The 19936-nt window shown below is 40.1% G+C and overlaps 1 protein-coding gene across 18 annotated transcripts in view; it reads right to left on the bottom strand.

Moving 5' to 3' along the window:
- Nucleotides 1-19936, bottom strand: part of LOC132159463 (receptor-type tyrosine-protein phosphatase S-like) — a 194036-nt gene that overhangs the window by 103067 nt on the left and 71033 nt on the right. For all 18 annotated transcript variants that reach the window (XM_059568972.1, XM_059568969.1, XM_059568971.1 and 15 more), the window contains one exon: nucleotides 11110-11278. In XM_059568972.1, the coding sequence (XP_059424955.1) occupies nucleotides 11110-11194 (85 nt within the window). In that variant the 5' untranslated portion in view covers nucleotides 11195-11278. The remainder of the gene's footprint in view (nucleotides 1-11109; nucleotides 11279-19936) is intronic.

The raw sequence follows: 19936 nt of genomic DNA on the forward strand, positions 1-19936 counted from the left end.
AGGAAAGGGGAGAGAGCATCACTTGTCGCCCATCTTGTTTTAAAATATCCACCTTTCAACCACTGATTGAGGCTTATCTGAAAGGGTAAAGAGGAATATTTCGGTATCACGCGCACTTTAGCTCTGAAAGAGCCAATTACGGGGGATCCCGGTGCTGGATAATGTCCTGAGTGGCTGTAATGGGAGAAATCAATGTGTGCAACATGTTCAGATAAACAATCTGCAACGTTTATGCTCTAAACCAATATCTACATACAAGTCAAGCACCTGCTCTTATGATAACAAGACCAAGGTTATACGCCAATGAGGTCTTTACCATCATCTTCATATTTACAGCAACTTCAAAACGACAAAAGAGGGACATGTTGAGGGATAGGTTACACAAAAATCCCAACATTTTCTGTTCATTTCTGTACATTTACCCTCAGACCATACAAGATGATTGTGAAACAGTAAAGAAGATTTTTAGTTGAAACCGTGATTATACAATTATACCGTGATTATACCGTAATTCATATAATGCAAGTCAATGGCTACCTGTTTTTAATGAAATGTGAATAAAGTGTATACAGAAAACACAAAATGAAATCCCATGGCTCCGGATGATATATTAAGGTCTTATGAAGCGAAGCGATCAGTCTGTGCAAGAAACTGAACATAACTTTATTGTGAACTAAATTGATTATTTTTTTTGCTATTGCAGCAGTTAGAGATCCATCCGTGTTGGATATATATGTCAGGGTCGCTAAAGACACGAATATGTAACAATGATCGGTGAAAAAAGCATGCATTTAAGGTTGCTTTCACACTTGCCTGGTCCGAACCTGAGTCTGATTGCCCCCACTGGACAGCATTCGTATTATTTTATTTGGGTCTGAACCGCAGTTCGTTTGCGTCATCAAGCCAGCAGCTTTTTACCCTGTTATTTAGTAATGACGGCACAGGAGAAGGCAGCAAATGCATAACATTGCTCTCTGCACTTTTATATATTTACATTTTTGAACTGTTCATTTTGTTTTCAAAGCTTCGGTACATAACGCCACTTGTGTCTGTCTTACCAATGTACTGCAAATTATCTAAAGAACACTGAAGGTGAACAGAAATCAGATATACAGCTCTGCAGCAGGTCAGTCACGCTTGTCAGGAAAGCTTTATCAAATAATACGTCATTAATAGCGGTTAACGTTGTGATTTGGTACGATTGCGTTCACATGAACAGCTTCACATCATCCAAACGAACTGAACTCTGACGTCAATCGAACCCAGGTGCGCACCATAAGTGCACCCTAAGAATTAATTGATGCACACTTGTGACGACAAATCAAGTAAAAGCAGAAGAGAAAGTCCTGCGTGTGGGACCGAGGCCAGAGGAAAAGGATTGAGTCTCAGGGTTTAGCTTCGGCTGCTTGAACACAGAGATTTGTGGCCGTGTGCTCCACTGGTTCTCATATGGTCTCAGCGGGCCTCGGCCGACCGCTCTTCATCCTCCTAATTGGACTTTTTCCCTCTCTCTGGCCACATGAAACCAACATGCCTATCAGTCAACAGATCTGACTTCAGACTGGGACATTGCTGTGGAAACACACGGACTGGAGGTTTCTTCAAGGGTGAACAATCATCCAGGAATGATAAAAGGACAGAAAAACATTTATATATCTAGTTATATGGGGTAATGCAAATCATAACTCAAAAATACAGTTGTGGAGCATCTGTGAGCAACTAAATCGACTCAGAAGAGATTTCTGAACAGATGGCGGTAAAGGTCACATGTGGTTTTGTGCAGATGTTTTCGTGAGGTCATCATCAGCGCTAAGAGGGTCACTTAGATCTTATATTGCAGAGCAGGACAACCACATCTGGGCAAAACTCACCAGTGTCTATGATATGATGATTTTTCAGGATTGAAAATAAGTAATCAAATAAATATTTAATTAAATAAAGCTTAAGTAACATCTCAGTTGTTTCTCATAGGCTGAATGAGGTCATTTGTTTTGTTTTGCAAATGTAATTTTATATCTATATATATATATATATATATATAGCAAACACACACACATATATGTTAAAAATCACTATTATCATTAACTTATTACAATTTAATCAGCAAAAAAAGAACAAATAGATATTTGAATGTGATTAATATTAACTACATTTATATTTGAGGGATTTTTTTATTTATAAAAACTATTAATATTATTGTCAGTTTATCAGAATAAAAATAATCTCTCTTCAACATCTAAATTTTTCCTAGACAATAATGATAATTAAGTGGATGGATTTTTATAAAAATAAATAAAAATGTAAAGTAGTAGTAGTGGTAATATTATAATTATAAATTACCCCAATTTTAAGTCACTTTGGATTAAAGCATCTGCTAAATGAATAAATTTAAATGTAATAATTTATTACAATAGAGTTAATTTAAACTGAGTTCTCTTTAACATCTGAACTATTTCTCATAGACAGCAACAGCAATGAGATTACGTGCAGAGCAAATATCAAAACTGTCTCAGAAAACAAAAACAAAAAAATCTACTGGTTAATTATTTATAAAACTACAACAATAAAATAATTACTTATCCACTTATAATTTAGAATTTTAGGATAAAAGCTCCTAAATATACTCTTATGTGTGCAAGCTATCCACAACAGGAAGCCACTGTGGTTATATTTCTCCCACAATCCTCCTGCAACATTACTACAATTACACTGATTATAATACTCCAAGCTGACCCCAATGAGCCGCTTGTTTCTGGATAAGAAAATCTTTAGCAGGTGCGGGGTGAGCAAGTCATAGTCAACCGAGAGTTTTAGGAAATTAAGTTTAACAATAAGGCCAATTTTGCAACGGCCGGGCCTCTGAGACGAGGAGGAAATTGCAACAATCTCATGTGATTTGCAGAGTCCTCGGGTGATTGGTACTTGTTGACAGGCCTCCTAAAAACGCACACCTGCGATCGCTCTAGGGTTAACGTCCTCAGAGTGGACGGCATGGGCCATGAGAACCTCAAATGAGCCTTTAGAGTCATTTACAAAGATTAGATCACGATAAAACTGTACAAGATGGATTTGAAGAGGAAAAAACCCAAGCTGGATATACACTAAAGCCCAAATGACAGTGAATAAACATCTCACTACGGATGAAACATGTCGCTAGCTGAGAAAAAAACAACACAAACAACATCATTATGTCAGTCAGGCTTGAATTCAACGGCTGACCGCTTTTAATTGTAGCAGTGACATCAATTATGCAAATGAGAACAATAAACAAACTAAACCGAGCGTCACTAGATCAAAAAAACAAACAAAATCATCAGATATTCGCTTCGGCACATGTAATACATGTAATCAAAGCCCACTCGGGTATCTGTGAACTATTAGCTCCTTCTCATACAGTTTCGAATTTGCTCACAAATTGATCGTGGAGTCAAAAAAGAAAGCGTCTTTTTAATCTATCGATGCAAGGGCTGATGGGACTTGAGTAAAGGACTCAGCCGGTGATTTGGGATCATAAAGGTGACATGCAATAATCATTTTTGACATTCAGTAAATCCGAGCCTGCTAATCTGCTTCATGATTAATCTGTGTGTGTGTGTGTGTGGAGGTGACCCACCGAGGTGCCATCTGCTGGTCAAATTAACTACTGGAGGACTTCAAAGAGATGAAAATACTGTTATGTGCTCACACTTGTGTTGTTCTGAAAATGTTTGACTTACTGTCTTCTGTAGAACATAAAAGAAGATATTCTGACGAATGTATAGGCTGCTCTTATCCATATAATGAAAGCATAGAGTGATCAGGGGCTGTCAAGCTCCCCAAAAAGTGCCCTGACTTTAGTCCATTCAAGGATTGCAAGTCTCCCAAACTTGTATATTATTACATATAAATATATATTTGTACTTTTACATTTCTAACTTGAGATGCAAGAAACTTGAAATCACAGATGTTTTTAATTTCGGGGGTGTTTGCAATAATAAAGAAAGAAATTGCGACATTATTTTCTTACATGCAAAGACATGGCTCGAATCATACGGACAACTTTTCTGGTGTATTTTTGTCGATTCTTGACCTTGACTTGCCCTGATCACAATTCTTGGAAAGGAGCAACACGAACATTTGTAGAAATGTCTCTTTTGATGCTCTACGAACAAGAAAAAGTCTTATGTCTACACAAAAGTCTATAATCGAAGTCTCCTAAAATTGTAAGATATATTTGCGTGAGAAACTGGAAGAAGCTGAATTTTTTTTCTAATATGTACTTAAGAAACTTGACGGATCAGTGTTTTTAATTATGATTTTATTTGTTGTAAAACTTAGCAAATTTGAAAATGTGTGCATTTTCCTGGTGCTTTTTGTCATTTCTTGACCTTGACATGCTCTAGTCACAGTTCTTTGGAAAGGAGCAGCGTGAACATTTATCGAACTATCTCTTTTGGTGCTCAACAACAAACACATCATGAGCGTGAAGGGCTTTAAACTAGCCCTTTAACAAGCAACCCAAAAAGCCTGTGCATGGTCTGAAGACGGATGACGCCGGAGCCATGAACATCAGAGCATCAGAGATTTACTTTGGCAATCGAGCTGCGTCAGGGAGGTTAAACTGCAGCACTGAGCGAGGCAGGTAATGAGGGACATTCAGGCCTTTTAGCTGATAACTTTAAAAAGACAAGACGAAGTGGGGGTTTCTCTCCCTTAGGGGCCTGAAATCTCTCACTTGGAAGCTTCAAAGGAAAAATAAATTATTGAAATTGCTCGTATCACTTTCTGGCCGAGTCAAAGCGGAGAGGAGCTGGCAAGGGCGCGGGCGGCACGCGGACACTTAAGGAGACTGCTAAATGCTACGGCCCGCCGCTTCGAAATGGAAAATAACACAGGCATGTGTTATTGAGCAATAATACTCTGAGGCTGTAGAAACACAAAAGTGGTTTTATGGCGCTATGTGGGCATTGTGCAGGTTGTGGTGTACAGTTTCGACAGGATATTTCGGTCCGGTCAGCGCGGCGCTGGACAGGGTGTCTGGAGGTTTTCACAGGGGGTTAGAGAGGTACTGATTGGGTGTTTTGTGGCCAGACAGAGGCACACCAAAGCTAATAAATGAACTGTTTTTTAGAGCTTGTGTGGAGGATTGTGGGAAAATGGACCCTCATCTAACACCTCATCCCAGATTGAACGATATGAATTATAGAGTGTCTGGTTGAAATAATGCTAATATATACAAAAGTTTAAACACACTAGACTGAAATTACTTTTTTTGCATGACCATAGAAAACATTTCTGGTCAAAAGTCTTGTTATACTGAAGACAAATCTAAAGGCTTATTGTTATAAACGGTTATTTTAAAGACAAATATTGGGAAGCTATTATAAAAGCTTCCATTTTAGCTATAAAAACAAATATATGTATTTTTTTTTTTTGGTCACTATACAATTATATGCATTTGTCTTTCAGTCAAAAATGTATTTATGTATTTAATTGTAATGTTTACACATCTATAAATGTATATATATATATATATATATATATATATATATATATATATATATATATATATATATCCATATATACATACAAACACACTAGGGCTGGGATAAACGATTATTTTTTAAACGATTAATCTAGCGATTATTTTTTCGATGCATCGATTAATCTAACGATTAATTTTTCCAGACCGATTCGATTTCGATTATCTCCCCATTAATTGACTACTAACAATTTATACATGTTGATTTACATATCTGAATGAAAAAAACATGAATTCCTTAACATTGCAATATATGTTTATTGCTCTTAAAATTACAAAATAAAAGACTGACTAAGAATGCATTACTTTGCACTTGTATAGAGATAGCATTCAATAAAACCTTGAAGCCTTGAAAATACATAGCTTACTGAAACAAGCTTACTGAACACATAGGGACCTAGCTTACTGAAAAAAGAAGTTAATAAAGTTGTAAAAAAGTTCTTCTTTCAGATGAAAATAACAACAACTTGATGTCTAGCATTCAATAAAAAAAGGTCACCCAAAATACTTGTTTAGAGCAATTGAAAGAATACAGTAACCAATGTAAACTTGAGGGCTTTAAGCTAATACAGAGAGTGCTTTTCCAAAATAAAAATAAAAAATAAATATTAACAGTGGGAGCCAGCAGCCTGTCATGGAGAGAAAAAAATCTCCGAATGCTCTACGTGAAACTTTGGCGTTCCGCCCTTTTTCTATCGTGTCTAATGATTTTGGTTAATATTCACGAGGGGAGGGGGGTGGGGGAAAAGAGAGAGAGAGAGAGAGAGAGAGAGAGAGAGAGAGCGCTCGTGTAGTTTGAAGACTGTGAGTGAAACTGCGCGTGAAACTTTGGTGTTTCGCCCTTTTTCTATCTCGTTTAATGATTTTGATTAATATGCACAAGGGAGGGAGAGAGCAAGAAGCGCTTGTGTTGTTTGAAGACTGTGAGTGCGCGCGCAGCCGGGGCTCTCTCTCGGACGCGCCCTGTCACTGTCACTCACCGATCAAATAATGCTTTGACAGCCGCCAAAAAAAAAAAATTAATGCAGAAAAACCCCTGGATTGGTTATATAACGTTGGACAGAATGTTGATCCGGCCATCGCGTATATTCAGCGCACATAAGGTAAACGTTTTGCAAACGTTTTTTTGAGAAATAAAAACAGGTCGACGAATCGATGCGCATATTTTGCGTCGACGTATTTTTTGCGTCGACGTCATCGATGACCTCGACGCGTTGTCCCAGCCCTAAAACACACAAATGTATGTTTAGTTTTTTTTTTTTATTACAAGAAGTAACATACAGTAACACATACAGTATCTAAACATACATATGCACACACACTATATATATATATATATATATATATATATATATATATATATATATATATATATATATATATATATATATATATATATATATATATATTACACACACATACACACACACACACAAATTTAGTAAACATTCATAAGCACACACCAAGCTAAACCAGATCTAATGCTAGTATGTATTCATCTGACGCCAACAAGTCCTAAAGTGAGGATGGAGACTGTGTGTGTGTGCACACTCAGAAGCTAATCATAAAGCTGCTGGACTTTCTGCGCACACACACACACACACACACACACACACAAACAAGCCCCCAGCTTTATTACCACAGGCCAGATTTATTCACAGCCCTTTTTTCTTTTTGATTAAAAACGTCTCCTCCACATGTTGATTTATGAGAGCATGAGTGAGCGAGAGGGAGGGGGGCGTGAGGATGACATCATGCGGTTGGCAACCTCTCACAGAGGTGACATCCACTCGCTTCGTGTGTGTGTGTGTGTGTGTGTGTGTGTCTAAGTAAAGGCCCGTGTGCAGCGCAGCTGTACGACACAACGACCACAAATCCACCTGGGCGGCTTGTGTGGGCCAAACAGTGCCTTTAAAACAGGTGTTGGTAAGAACAAAAACATTTAAAGTCCACTAGAAACAGATTACAACCCAACTTACATCCACAACTGGATGCACACTTCTGAGAAAAGAAAATTGAATGTGATCATTGATTCATCCATGTGATGCTACTAGCTTTACTAGAAACAGGCAACAGTTTCCAATTAGTAGCAGTGTTTTTTGATGAAAACATGCTACTTTGCAGTTTTTAGGTCCTGTTGTATTGCACACATAGCTTTTAACACCAAGCCAGCCGATATGATTATAGTACTATTCTAAAATGTAATTAGGAAATCTGATTTCGTAGTTTAAATCAGTGAACAAAAAGTGTTTTGTAAATTCAAGTGTAACTGTCACTTGATGCTAGTGCTAACACTTAGCATTCAAGTGTTAACCTCTTTCCCAAAAAAGTAGCTTGATTGTTTCTAGACTCACAAGCATTGAGAGGTCTAATAGTGAATAGCTAAAACTGTTCATTTGAATAAATCTGTTAAAATAAGCTACTTTTATCTCTAGTTTTACGTGCAACTGTAGCCAAATGCTAGTGCTAACTCCTTTCCCAAAAAAAGCAGCTCGACTGATCCCAAACACTCATATGAAAAATCTAATATTTATTAGCTAAAACTTATTTTAAACAGCCAAATAAACTTATTTTTATTGGTAACTTTAAGTGCAGCTGTTGCTAACTGCTAGCTTTTACTGCTAACACATTTCCAACAAGATTTATTTGACTGTTTCCAAGCTCTCATACAAAGCATAAGCTTTAAAAGTCAACAACTATAACAGTTCATTTAAATTTATCTGTTACTTTTATTTGTAACTGTCATTAGCTTTTATCATTTGACATCTAAATGTTAACTCTTTATTTTCTCAAAATATGAGCATAACGTCTTATAATTCACAGCAAACCTTTCAAAATTACTTTCAAATGACACAAGAACAACAACGAAATGTCCCCAGTTCAGCTGGCTGTGCTGTAGGACAACCTGACGAGACAGTAATTAGCGAGCTGAGCCTGTGAGAGTACAGCGGACGACATCGCAGCCAATCAGACGGCGCCGTGCAGAGGGTTTAGGTGGCCAGGGGTTTGGGGGGATGGAGTGATTAGAGCTCTGGGACGATGTGCACTGACTAGTAAACATCTGAAGACACAAACACACAGAGCAATTCTGAGGGTGTCACAGTATGAAAACAGAGATGGACTGATAGTGAGAAATTATATATCCTACAGTCATAGGTGGTGCATAAAAAAATTAAAAACAGAAAGCAAAAATGTGATCTTGATACTGTCTCAATTGTTTGTCCTAGATTACATTGAGCATAAACATACAACAACAACAACGACGTCGTCTCAAACCGTGCTCAGATTTGTCAGAGATCTCAATGTGAACTCAAATATTTCTATATCGATCCACTTTATTTGTATAGCTGTTTTTGGAAAATTTTAATTAAAAATGTATGATATTTATGGATTATTTGGGGTTTCTTTTTAAAGAATTAGATGAGAAACAAGTATACAAATGCAAAGAATAGCAACATTTTTGAATTATGTAAATGAATGCAAAAAATAACCAGATTTTTTGGGGACAGAGCATACGAAAGCAACAAAACGCCAAATTTTGGATGGAAGTATATGAACTCACGAAATAGTCTTTTTTTTTTTGGGATGCAAGAATACAAACGCAAAAAAATAGCCACATTCTGGACGAAAGTATATGAATGCGAAAAAGTCTGCTAATTTCTTAATCGACTGGGATGTTATTGGAAGAATAGTCAATTAGTCAACTATCGTGAATCATCACTAATGTTTAGTCTTAATCTTAACATTTGCCAACAAAAGGCTAGAAACATATTTTACACAAGTATATGAACACAAAAATGTTGGATGCAAGTATATGAAAACTGAAAAACTCCTTAATTGACTAGCAGGTTATTGAACGGCTAGTGAATTAGTAGACCATCGTAAACTACCACTAATCTTAAGTAAAGCAGAAATTTAGACAAAAATACCTAAATTTCCCAATCAACGAACTCGTTTTTTTTTTTAAGAATTTGACAAACAAGGCAATCGCTTATAGCTCGGTTGTGTTTTGTTGCATTCTAAAATACATAAATACAAAGTTTCGTGCCATTTTTAAAACGTAAGTCATACAGTAGACGTTCAAGCAACCCATGACTAGTTATAATTTTCTTCACCCTCATTGCGTCAGAAATGCATTTGCTTCTGGGCCACCTTTCAAAACCAACATAAAGCAGGACAGAACAATGTTGGGCACACAAAGACGTGGCATATCTGACAGCGGCCCATTCTCACGTTATCTCTCGGGCAGCGCTTGAATTACACCTATTTTAGGCTTGGAAGCAGCAGGGGGAGGCTTTACCTCCGCTTTCATCTCGCACTCGCCTCTCTTTACTTCACTTGACTCTTTGTTTTGTTTCCCTAATGCGTCTCTAAACCCATCTTAGGGTAGAAATGGTGCAGAACAAATCCTGACTTCGAGCCTTGGAAATTAAAAGACAGCGCAGGCCCCGATCCGTCTGATGAAGAGATATACACGCGGAAAAGAGACGGAATAATCTGATAAACCGTGATCTCGCGCTTCACGTCTCAACGTGTACGGGGAGATCCTTAAACCCACAGAGATTTGGTTTTGATGATTATGAAACCTACTAGTTGGTGGCTTGTCTGGATGACTAGCAGATCAATCTGTTCAAACAAATCTTGTGTAAATAGCTTAATTTCAGATCAATTGACCTAAAAATACACATTTTTTGAGAGGATTTAATCGTTAACATTCTAACAGATACAACTAATTCAATTACCAATAAAAATATCAACACAACAACAATACATTAAAAAACTGTCATTGAATTTCCTATCAACTACATGGTAAGTAAATCTTGAGTTTAGTCTTAATTTAAAAATTGTTGCAAACAAAAGTTCTGAAACAATTTACACAGATATACCAATGCAAAATGCAAAGGCCAATATTGGGTCTGCAATGATAATATGTTGTGTTGACCCAAAACGGCCACCTTTAACCACTGATTTGGCCATTATTGGGTCTGCAATGATAATATGTTGTGTTGACCCAAAACGGCCACCTTTAACCACTGATTTGGCCATTATTTGGTCTGCAATGATAATATGTTGTGTTGACCCAAAACGGCCACCTTTAACCACTGATTCGGCCATTATTGGGTCTGCAATGATAATATGTTGTGTTGACCCAAAACGCCAACCTTTAACCACTGATTTGGCCATTATTTGGTCTGCAATGATAATATGTTGTGTTGACCCAAAACGGCCACCTTTAACCACTGATTTGGCCATTATTGGGTCTGCAATGATAATATGTTGTGTTGACCCAAAACGGCCACCTTTAGCCACTGATTTGGCCATTATTGGGTCTGCCATGATAATATGTTGTGTTGACCCAAAACAGCCACCTTTAACCACTGATTTGGCCATTATTGGGCCAGCAATGATAATACATCGCGTTGACCCAAAAATGGCCACACCCTAAACACTGAATCAGCCAATAATAGGTCAAAAGTCTTAACATTAGCACGGCTCTAACTCTTAATTCTAGAAGAAAACAAAGTTCTATTCTAGAGTTCTAAAACACTTGAGACTTAAACTCAAGTTTCATCTTGGTTTGCTCTTACATGAGGCCAAGGAGCCGGTGAGCAGCGGAGACAGCAGCAGGGCACTCAGGGAGAGCAGGATAGGCAGGTGGCTGGCTGGCATCATGTCGCAGATGACCTCTGACCTGGCTAGAGAGCCACGGCCCCACAGGCTGGAGACAAAGGGTCGGCACGCTTGACGTTTGGTACTCTGGAGAAGAGAAAACAGGAGAATGCTGATGAGTAAGGACGCTCACGGACACAGACAAGAAAAACACAGAAATGTTAACATTGTTGCACCAGTCAACCATCAAGTACATTCACAGGCTTTAGCAGAATGCTCAGTTTGAGCCTGTTCATATTCCCTCAGACTGCCAATTACAGTTTCACACAACTCATAATTAGTCAGACTTTATCACTGGATCTTGTCATTATTTACTTATCCGCCCATCTTGTAATTACCAAGACACTCATCAATATTTTAGACGCGTCTCTTTGTTTTAGCCAAATTGCTATTAATCCCCCCGTCACTGCTTTCTGCCTTGGGAGTCGACTCGCGGGTTGCTGTGTTTCTCACACATGCGAGGCGGAAACCCGGTGAACGTGCTTGTACACCATTTAATTAAAGATGGCAAGAACATCAGATGGCAAGATGGCAAGAGACGCGCAAACACGTGTAGCTGCTTTCGGAAGCGCTCGATCACGTCGAGAATGAAAGAGATGTTGACATGAAGCACTGGGACTCTGTAAAGAGTGACTGCAGCATCTGTTGATGAACCTCCAGGCCTGTGTGACTCAGTAAGGGGCTTCAAAAAAGCTGCAGTCATGCCCCGGGGAACAATATTTTTCATTTCCTAGAAAAAAAAAAAATATATATAATATATATATAAATGTTTATTTATTTATTTATATATATATATATATATATATATATATATATATATATATATATATATATAAATGTTTATTTGTTTATTTATTTATATATATATATATATATTGTCAAAGATGAAATGTTGGAAAATAGAAAAATAGAAATGAGCATGCAAAATGAAACATACAACCTTAGCCAATATGAATAAAATAAAAGACATGGTAGTGACACACTGTATACACCTTCTTAATAAAAATAAATAACATTATTTTTGATAAATGTCTAAATAAATGTCTAAATAAAACGCCAAATTGTATTCCCAAAAAATAAACTCTGACAATATTTTTAAATATTATATATAAAATACTATTAATAATACTGTATGAAATATTACAATAATATTGTCCCAAATTTAAAATAAAAATTCTACCAAAAAATAAAGAGAAGTCATCGACGCTGAAACTAAACCATCAAATGTCACCAAGAAGCCAAGATATCTATATGATCGTGGGTGCCGACATAATGCACTGCAACAGTCCACTATTCTTCTCCTCCTCGGAGGGCACGTGAAACCCTTCAAACTTTCATAATACGTCTAGTGTCCTTCTGCTGCAATCAACACACTAACACAGCCATCACATACACACACGGCGTGTCAGTCTGCATCACTGTTTGTGCTCCTCTAGTGTGGTGTGTTCTGTTTCCAGAGAGCCTGGAAGTCATAATGCGCAAGTGAGGACCTAGCGACAGCTGGCTTGTCAGCTTGGGGATTCCTGTCAACCTGCATGGCGACACTTGAAATTCTGCCTCACATAAACAATTGAAAACGTCAGTCGAGGGATTCGGCTCTGGAGAGCCACAAACAGAGGGCCAAAGCAGGCACGGCATGCCCAGACAAAGAGGAGGAATATGTCCGCCCTGATTTACGACGCGCCCCTACACTGGCTGTCCAAATCAGATTCCAAATGAAGCTCCTGTTCATGACGTCTGGAACATGAAGGCCTAAAGTTTTCACTGCAACAGTGTGCTACAACGAAACGCAAACTAACAATGAATTCATCAAAGGCAGTAAATTTGAATCACGCTTGGGGTGAAACGATTCAATTTCATGAATGCAAAAAAGTTTTGGTGCAAAAGTTACTGAACCCAACTGGCATCAGAATATAGATGTTTCACTTCATGTTCCTCACTTTGGCTAGCCCCAAAAGGCTGGGTAAATAAGCACATTTCAACTGCACTGTCATGCAATATGCACAAGAATCTTTGTGAATAAATAATTGAGCTGTAGAGAGAAGCGAATGTTATGAACTTGTTCGGGAGCGACACTACATGCACAGCCACTATACAACAACTTATGCATCACGGCATGCCATTCTTAACAATGTGTTGCATGCATTTGATGCTGATGCAAAATCATGCCACACTCCGTACATACAAACAGTTTTGGTGCGAAACCCCATACCTCAAAAACTCCAAATAACCCAAGCTATTTTAAACAAGCCATTATGAGCCAAGGATACGCCATGCCTGTGGATACCAGCATTGAACCTCTGACAGTCAGTCGAGCGGCTCGCGAGACGTGCATTTATGCATGCCCAGGTCTTTTATCTTTCCAGGTCTTCCTATCTCCTATCTTTCTTGCTACTTCCAGCCACTGGCTATATGCCATACGAGTGTTTTTCTTTTTAATGGAGAGCACCAGCAGCCAGATGCAATCAGAGCTGGCTGGCTTCCTAATCCTGCACGTTTCCATGAATTAATAAGGCTAACATGTCAGATTCGCCACTGAAATGGAGAGATATGATGACAGACAGAAAAGAGCGTGAAAGATTGAAAGATCTGGCATTTCAAACTGGGGCGCATGAAAAGATGCATGCCCTGCAGTCGCAGAAATAATAGGAGTGTTAAAATGGGCCAAGACACAACTGAATTGTAGTGCGTGAACAGAAATAACAATCTTCTTCTAAATGAATGCTGAAGAAGAGTTGTAAACATATGGAACAGCCAAGTACATACTGTGGCTGCAGAAAGCGCATGATGCATTTAATGCACTTTATGAGACGAAAACAGAAAGAGTTTTGTGCATACATGAAGCAGTCCGTCCCAATTTGTGCAACCAGATTGATGCATGAAATGCAAAAATCTGGTTGCAGCGCATGCCAATGAAGAAACTACCATGCAGATACTTAAAAAAAACAGATGCAGCTGCATAACAACTGGGAGGACGATAGTGTGTGTGAGAGAGAGATTTTTAAAGCTGGATAATCAGAGGAGGAAGCCAGATCGGAGTCCCCAGTGAGTCTGTGTGAGGGAAGAAACCATGGCGAGCATCCAATTAAAACTCCCAATTAAGCACCCCAGAGAGTGTTCCTCAACATAGAGATCAAACCACTGATAACCGCGCAATCGGGCGTGATCGCAAAGACATCGTGCTACAACTTGTCTGCAACGCTCTCTTAACCCCTATAGTCACCTCTGACTCAAGATATTGTAGGTGATAGCATGCTAGCAGGGCTGCTAACATCCCAATGCTAAAAAAGAAGATGTATCAGTATCACAAAGCTAACGAATGCTAATTAGACTTCTAAATTAGATAAACAAATGATGCATGCTGTGAAGTGAGTAGCGTTTCATTATGCACAATCCTGCCGCCAAAATTTAGTGGGAAAGAACACGGGATCCAGATTTTTAGCTGGGTCCTCTGATTAGATACACACACTATAATGAGATGGTTTAAAACCAGATTCAAGAGAAAGGACCTCGGAGGGGTATCATAAAACAATGCCGCGGCCATTTCTATTTACGAGCGAATGTAATATCCCTTAAAGAGCCCCTCGTAATGGCGCCATTCCCTCCGTATGCTACAGGCAACAGAGGCCCTTGTGAATGGCTCTTGATTCAGTCCAATTATCAAGGACACACACTACTCCTGTGGTCACACACACTTTTATGTCTGTCCACGGCCGTAAATTGAGAGAGCTCGAGCACACACACATCTGGATTTCATGTCAGCACCAGATTTGACTGTGTAGTCCAGGTGGTTAGAGTGCGTGTTTGTCTTTCTTTGCTGTCCAAGCTGCCATTTTTAATAGTGCACAGAGAGAGGTCAGCATTCGTCCCTACGGCAAATTCAGCCTGAGGTGCTTTCACAATTCAGCTACCATTTCCACTGCAGTTCTGACAGTACAGCTGACATTTAAAGGCAATGGTAAAATCCAAGTTTGTATCATTTAAAACAAGTAGACAAAAAACACTGAAATACAATAACAAGAACTCAGAGAGTTGCCGCACCAGTGACACACATTACTTGTGACACAAAAACAATACTGATCTGATGGTACTTCCTACCTCCTTACCTCACTGGAAGCATTTAATGATACTTTACCAATTACTTTCCATGCTTTCTGCCCTAAAGAATCACTAGTACAAAGTAAATGTCACAAAAAAAACCCTTATTTTATGTTAAATTATTATTAAAATAAATATAACAATCAAATTACTATAAATATACTAAATACTATAACATTAAATACAGAGCAACAAATACTGCCAATGTTGAATAATCATATGCATTTGCATGCATTTGTGGAAGCGCTATGTAAATATTTTTTGCCAGTTCTATCCTCTCCCTCTAAGGCGCCACACAGATGCATAACAATCACAGCATTATCAGGTGATTGCTTCTCATTTCAAGGCACACACCTGCCATCGCCATCATGGCTGCAATCCACAGAGACACAGAGAGAAGACAGCAACGTCTTCTGTGACCAAAGCCTCCTGCCTTCGTGTTTGTTTACAATGGCAGTGAGATGATCTACAGCCTTTCCCTGCGCTGCAGATGTGCCGTGGAGCCCAGATGAAATGTTTGATGAAAAATAAAACAAGTCGCCCTGTCTCCACTTAAGATGCAGAACAGTGGCAGAGAAGAGAGAGGCAAGAGAAGCAGGCAGAGGGCTTTTGCCAAGAAAACGTCTTTCTCCTATATCCTCTCTAAACAGCCGTTACATAATTCTGAGTCTTGAGTACAACCAGAACGGAGGGAGTGTATGTGTGCACGCGTCAGAACAAAGCGAGCGCTGCTTCACGCTGATATGTCATTCTGAGAAAACCAGGTGGCATGTTTGACCTTTGCGCTTTCAGGGAGATAAATCCAAGAGTCCTTTCACTTCTGTGAGAGGAACAGACGTGCTGCAATGCAGTCAAACACGGCACTCACATAAAACTTGGAGGCTTTTAGTTCATATCTGTTAGCTTTGAGGCTAACATCTATGTGCTACCACACTCCTTAACAGGGATGAGAAAAACCTTTAGAAGATATTCACGTCACAGTCCTACCTACATTTTCATCCAATAAAATACTCTATAATGAGAATGTCCGTATTCCCCACTACTACCTTAAACCGACTAGAAATCGCAACAACAAATCATATTTAATAGTTGTGATGAGCTAATATTCTACATCTTCAGTGCATCACACCCCAAACTGAGTGTTTCAACTGCTAATGTGTCAACATTTCCATTACATTGCTTTTAAGGTATAAATTGGAAATTGGGAATCAAACCCATGACCTTGGTATTGCTAATGCTCTGCTAGTTGAGCTGCATAAATGTCAAAACAGCACTAGTAAAGACATTTATTTTCCAAAAGAGTTGGTTAGCCTATCAGCTTCGCCCTCAAGTTTCCTGATTGTGCAGTCCTTAAAAGAAGAATGACGCCAAGCCATCTACATGCAATGCCTTCCCAACTAAGAGACCCAACTAAGAGCTTTTCAAGGGCCACCCTAGAGCCGGAAATATCAGCACACATTTATATTCCGGACCCCAGCAAGGAATACTATTACATTAAGCATAGGTGCCCCTTGGAAATTGGAATAGTTTTCTTAGCTGGGTAAGTAGCACCTCTACATAGTTGCTATGGGATTGCAGCATGGAATCATTCAAATCAAGGTAAATAAATTGTTATTTGGGAAGCTGGCAACCTATGATTCGGCAGCTGCTCCGGAAGATGGGATGGTTCCTTTCAAAGGAGGACAATTACGCTGCCACTCACTTTTATTGGCAGCGCAGCCTGAGGCGGGGTGGATGGACTGCATTAGCATTCCAGCACTGCACATCCATTTAGGCTAGGTGTAACCACACTGCCGCAGGCAGGATGTTAGTGCTCTACACTGCAGACAACATCCTGGTCTCATGGCAGGAAGCAAAGAATCCCAACATGAATGCAAGCTCCTGTCTTTTACTGACGGTGGGATACAATGCATTCTGGTATTTGGGCAGTAAACGGAACACAGGTAGTTTTGTTGAACCTAAGTGCACTAGCATATCCTCCTCTGTGCTGAGAGGCAGTTTGCACCTGAACTACACAAGTGGAGCTGTTCAGATTAAGAGCTCTTTCCTCAAGGACGCCAGCACCCCCCTAGTACCATTAACTGAAATAACTTCATTGTGCTAATTAACAACCTCAGGGTCAATTCGTCACCTTGTTTATACATGCTCCACTCGACAGGACCTGCACCGAATTTGTGAAGAGCGCTGCAGTAATGGTGGCTGTTTCAACAAATGGGGAATTCAGATTTTTTCGCCCCTTTACTCACCATAATAAAACCATTTTGCTCAAGCATGTTGACTCTTCACCACTGTAATTACATGACAGCGCTGTGGTGAGTGGGTGCAGGAGTGTATAATCTCATTCTGACCGCGACTGGAGCCTCAGGAGAAAGCACACTGAGGCAGACGTGAATGTGTGCGAGTGAGGTAAGTGTCCCCGGGTTCATGACTGGGCTGAGTAGATGCAGTTCCCTCCCCTCAGCCTGCTGAATCGAGAAAATGAGACAGAGAGAGAGAGAGAGAGACGTGTTGAAGACAGAAAACAGATGGCTAGGTTTGGGTTTGAGTCTCCTGTCTGTCACCTCCCTCCATCCCAGCTCGAAAATAACAACTGGCCACTTTTTATGGCCATTATAAAAGCTGCAAGGAGGTAAGGCAAATAGAGTTCCGGGAGCTCTACCACAGTTGTGCTTTCCCAATCTCACTGACTGGGGTGCATAAGGGAGAGATTGTAGAATCCGAGGTGAGGTGACCCCACATGCTCTGTAGGAATGGGGTAGAGGGGTTGTTAGCCTCAATTTGGGCAGCTAGATATTCTGATGTGTCCCTGAACAAGCCACTGAGGAAACAGAGACTACACTGTCCGCATATGAATGTACCACTCATAAACAGGCACCGAAACACTAGGTTATTGTTAGAGTTCGACCTCATGAAGGACATGCAGTGTTCTTTGAGGCTCAGCGCTGATGCTGTGTTGCATCAGAATACGCCCTGACCAATGCCAAACAAATCCTTCCCTGGCCACCCAAAATAAGTTCTTATTACCTCTTCAGACAACTGAAGACTTGCAGGAGGGATCAAAGGTGAGAGGTCAAGCAGCTGGTTAAAGCTCTTTTTTAACCATGCAGCATTCTTGTGCTCCCTGTTTGTAACCACACTTGTTGGCAATCGTATTGCAAGATCATCAAAAACAATTGCATTCAACTCCTACATTTGCACACAATATGAACAGCAGCATAAAAAGATGCCAGCATTGCGTGCCATTAAAAACCCTGTGAGGGCTTCATTCGTGTCAGGAAACTGGCCCTTTTCAACACTGTATCAGGCGTTAAGTCAGAGCTGCATGGTGTGAGGTGTAGTCAGCGTGAGAGCAAGAGGCGCCTTCGTTTCTTTATCTCTAAAGAGATCTGACAGGCCCTCTGAGCTGCGAGACAGTACCTCGACTTAGCTGTGGCGCATCAGCCACCCCACGGCCTCCAGCTCGTCCAGAGGGTCCGAGCGGTCAAAGAAATGACAAACGTCGGCAGAACGAACAGGTAAGAGGACGACAGCGTTACACCAGAAGCCTCGCTCTGTCCTTTCGCAGAATCTCTCCATCAACAATGCTCAATTGACTCGCATTCATGGAACAACGGGCCTAAAAAAGGGAGCGGAAATGAGATGAGTAAATCTTTCCTTGTTCAGGGAAGGACAGAGAGTGAGAGAGAGCACAATTGGGTCAATCCAATGAATCGATCTCGGTGATTGGTTGACTGGGCAGACGGAATTGACAGAGGAACATTTTCCCGCAAGCAAGTCAGGCTGATTATAAAACAATCAATTTTTCATTACTGTAACAATTGGCAGCGCTGACCCACAACGTGAAATTCTGGAAAAGCTAATTCAATACTATAGGTTCAATGACTTGTTAGAGATCCTGCTATTAGCCAAGGAACACTCAAAGCTCTCATGAGATCCATAATCAGATGCAGACAAATAGACTCTAATTCTTAGTGAAGTGAAGTGACATTCAGCCAAGTACGGTGACCCATACTCAGAATTTGTGCTCTGCATTTAACCCATCCGAAATGCACACACACAGAGCAGTGAACACACACACACACACTGTGAGCACACACCCGGAGCAGTGGGCAGCCATTTATGCTGCGGCGCCCGGGGAGCAGTTGGGGGTTCGATGCCTTGCTCAAGGGCACCTAAGTCGTGATATTGAGGGTGGAGAGAGAACTGTACATGCACTCCCCCCACCCACAATTCCTGCCGGCCCCGGACTCGAACTCACAACCTTTCGATTGGGAGTCCGACTCTCTAACCATTAGACCACGACTTCCCTGAAGACAATTCAGGGAATTGACAATTCTTATCTTAGATACAGCTACTTTATTTTCAAACCTAACATTGATACTCTGGGCTGGAGTTTCTTTGTGTGCACAAGGAAGCAGAGAGCAGTTCTGTTCATTACAGACTAGGAAGACCCCCTTCTCCTTCTCACCGCCCAAGTCTCGTTAGTACCCGCTGAGCGTGAACGGGAATGTGTGGGCCGACTTAATCAAAATCACTCGTGGGGAATTTGAATACTTTAAATTAAGAAGCTACGACGCTCTTTTCTCCTAGTCTCTCTGGTCCAGCCACCTGGTGGGCACGTCTGCTGATTACGAAGAAACGGGTAGG

This window comes from Carassius carassius, chromosome 16 (genome assembly GCF_963082965.1).
Source record: "Carassius carassius chromosome 16, fCarCar2.1, whole genome shotgun sequence".
Taxonomy (NCBI): domain Eukaryota; kingdom Metazoa; phylum Chordata; class Actinopteri; order Cypriniformes; family Cyprinidae; genus Carassius; species Carassius carassius.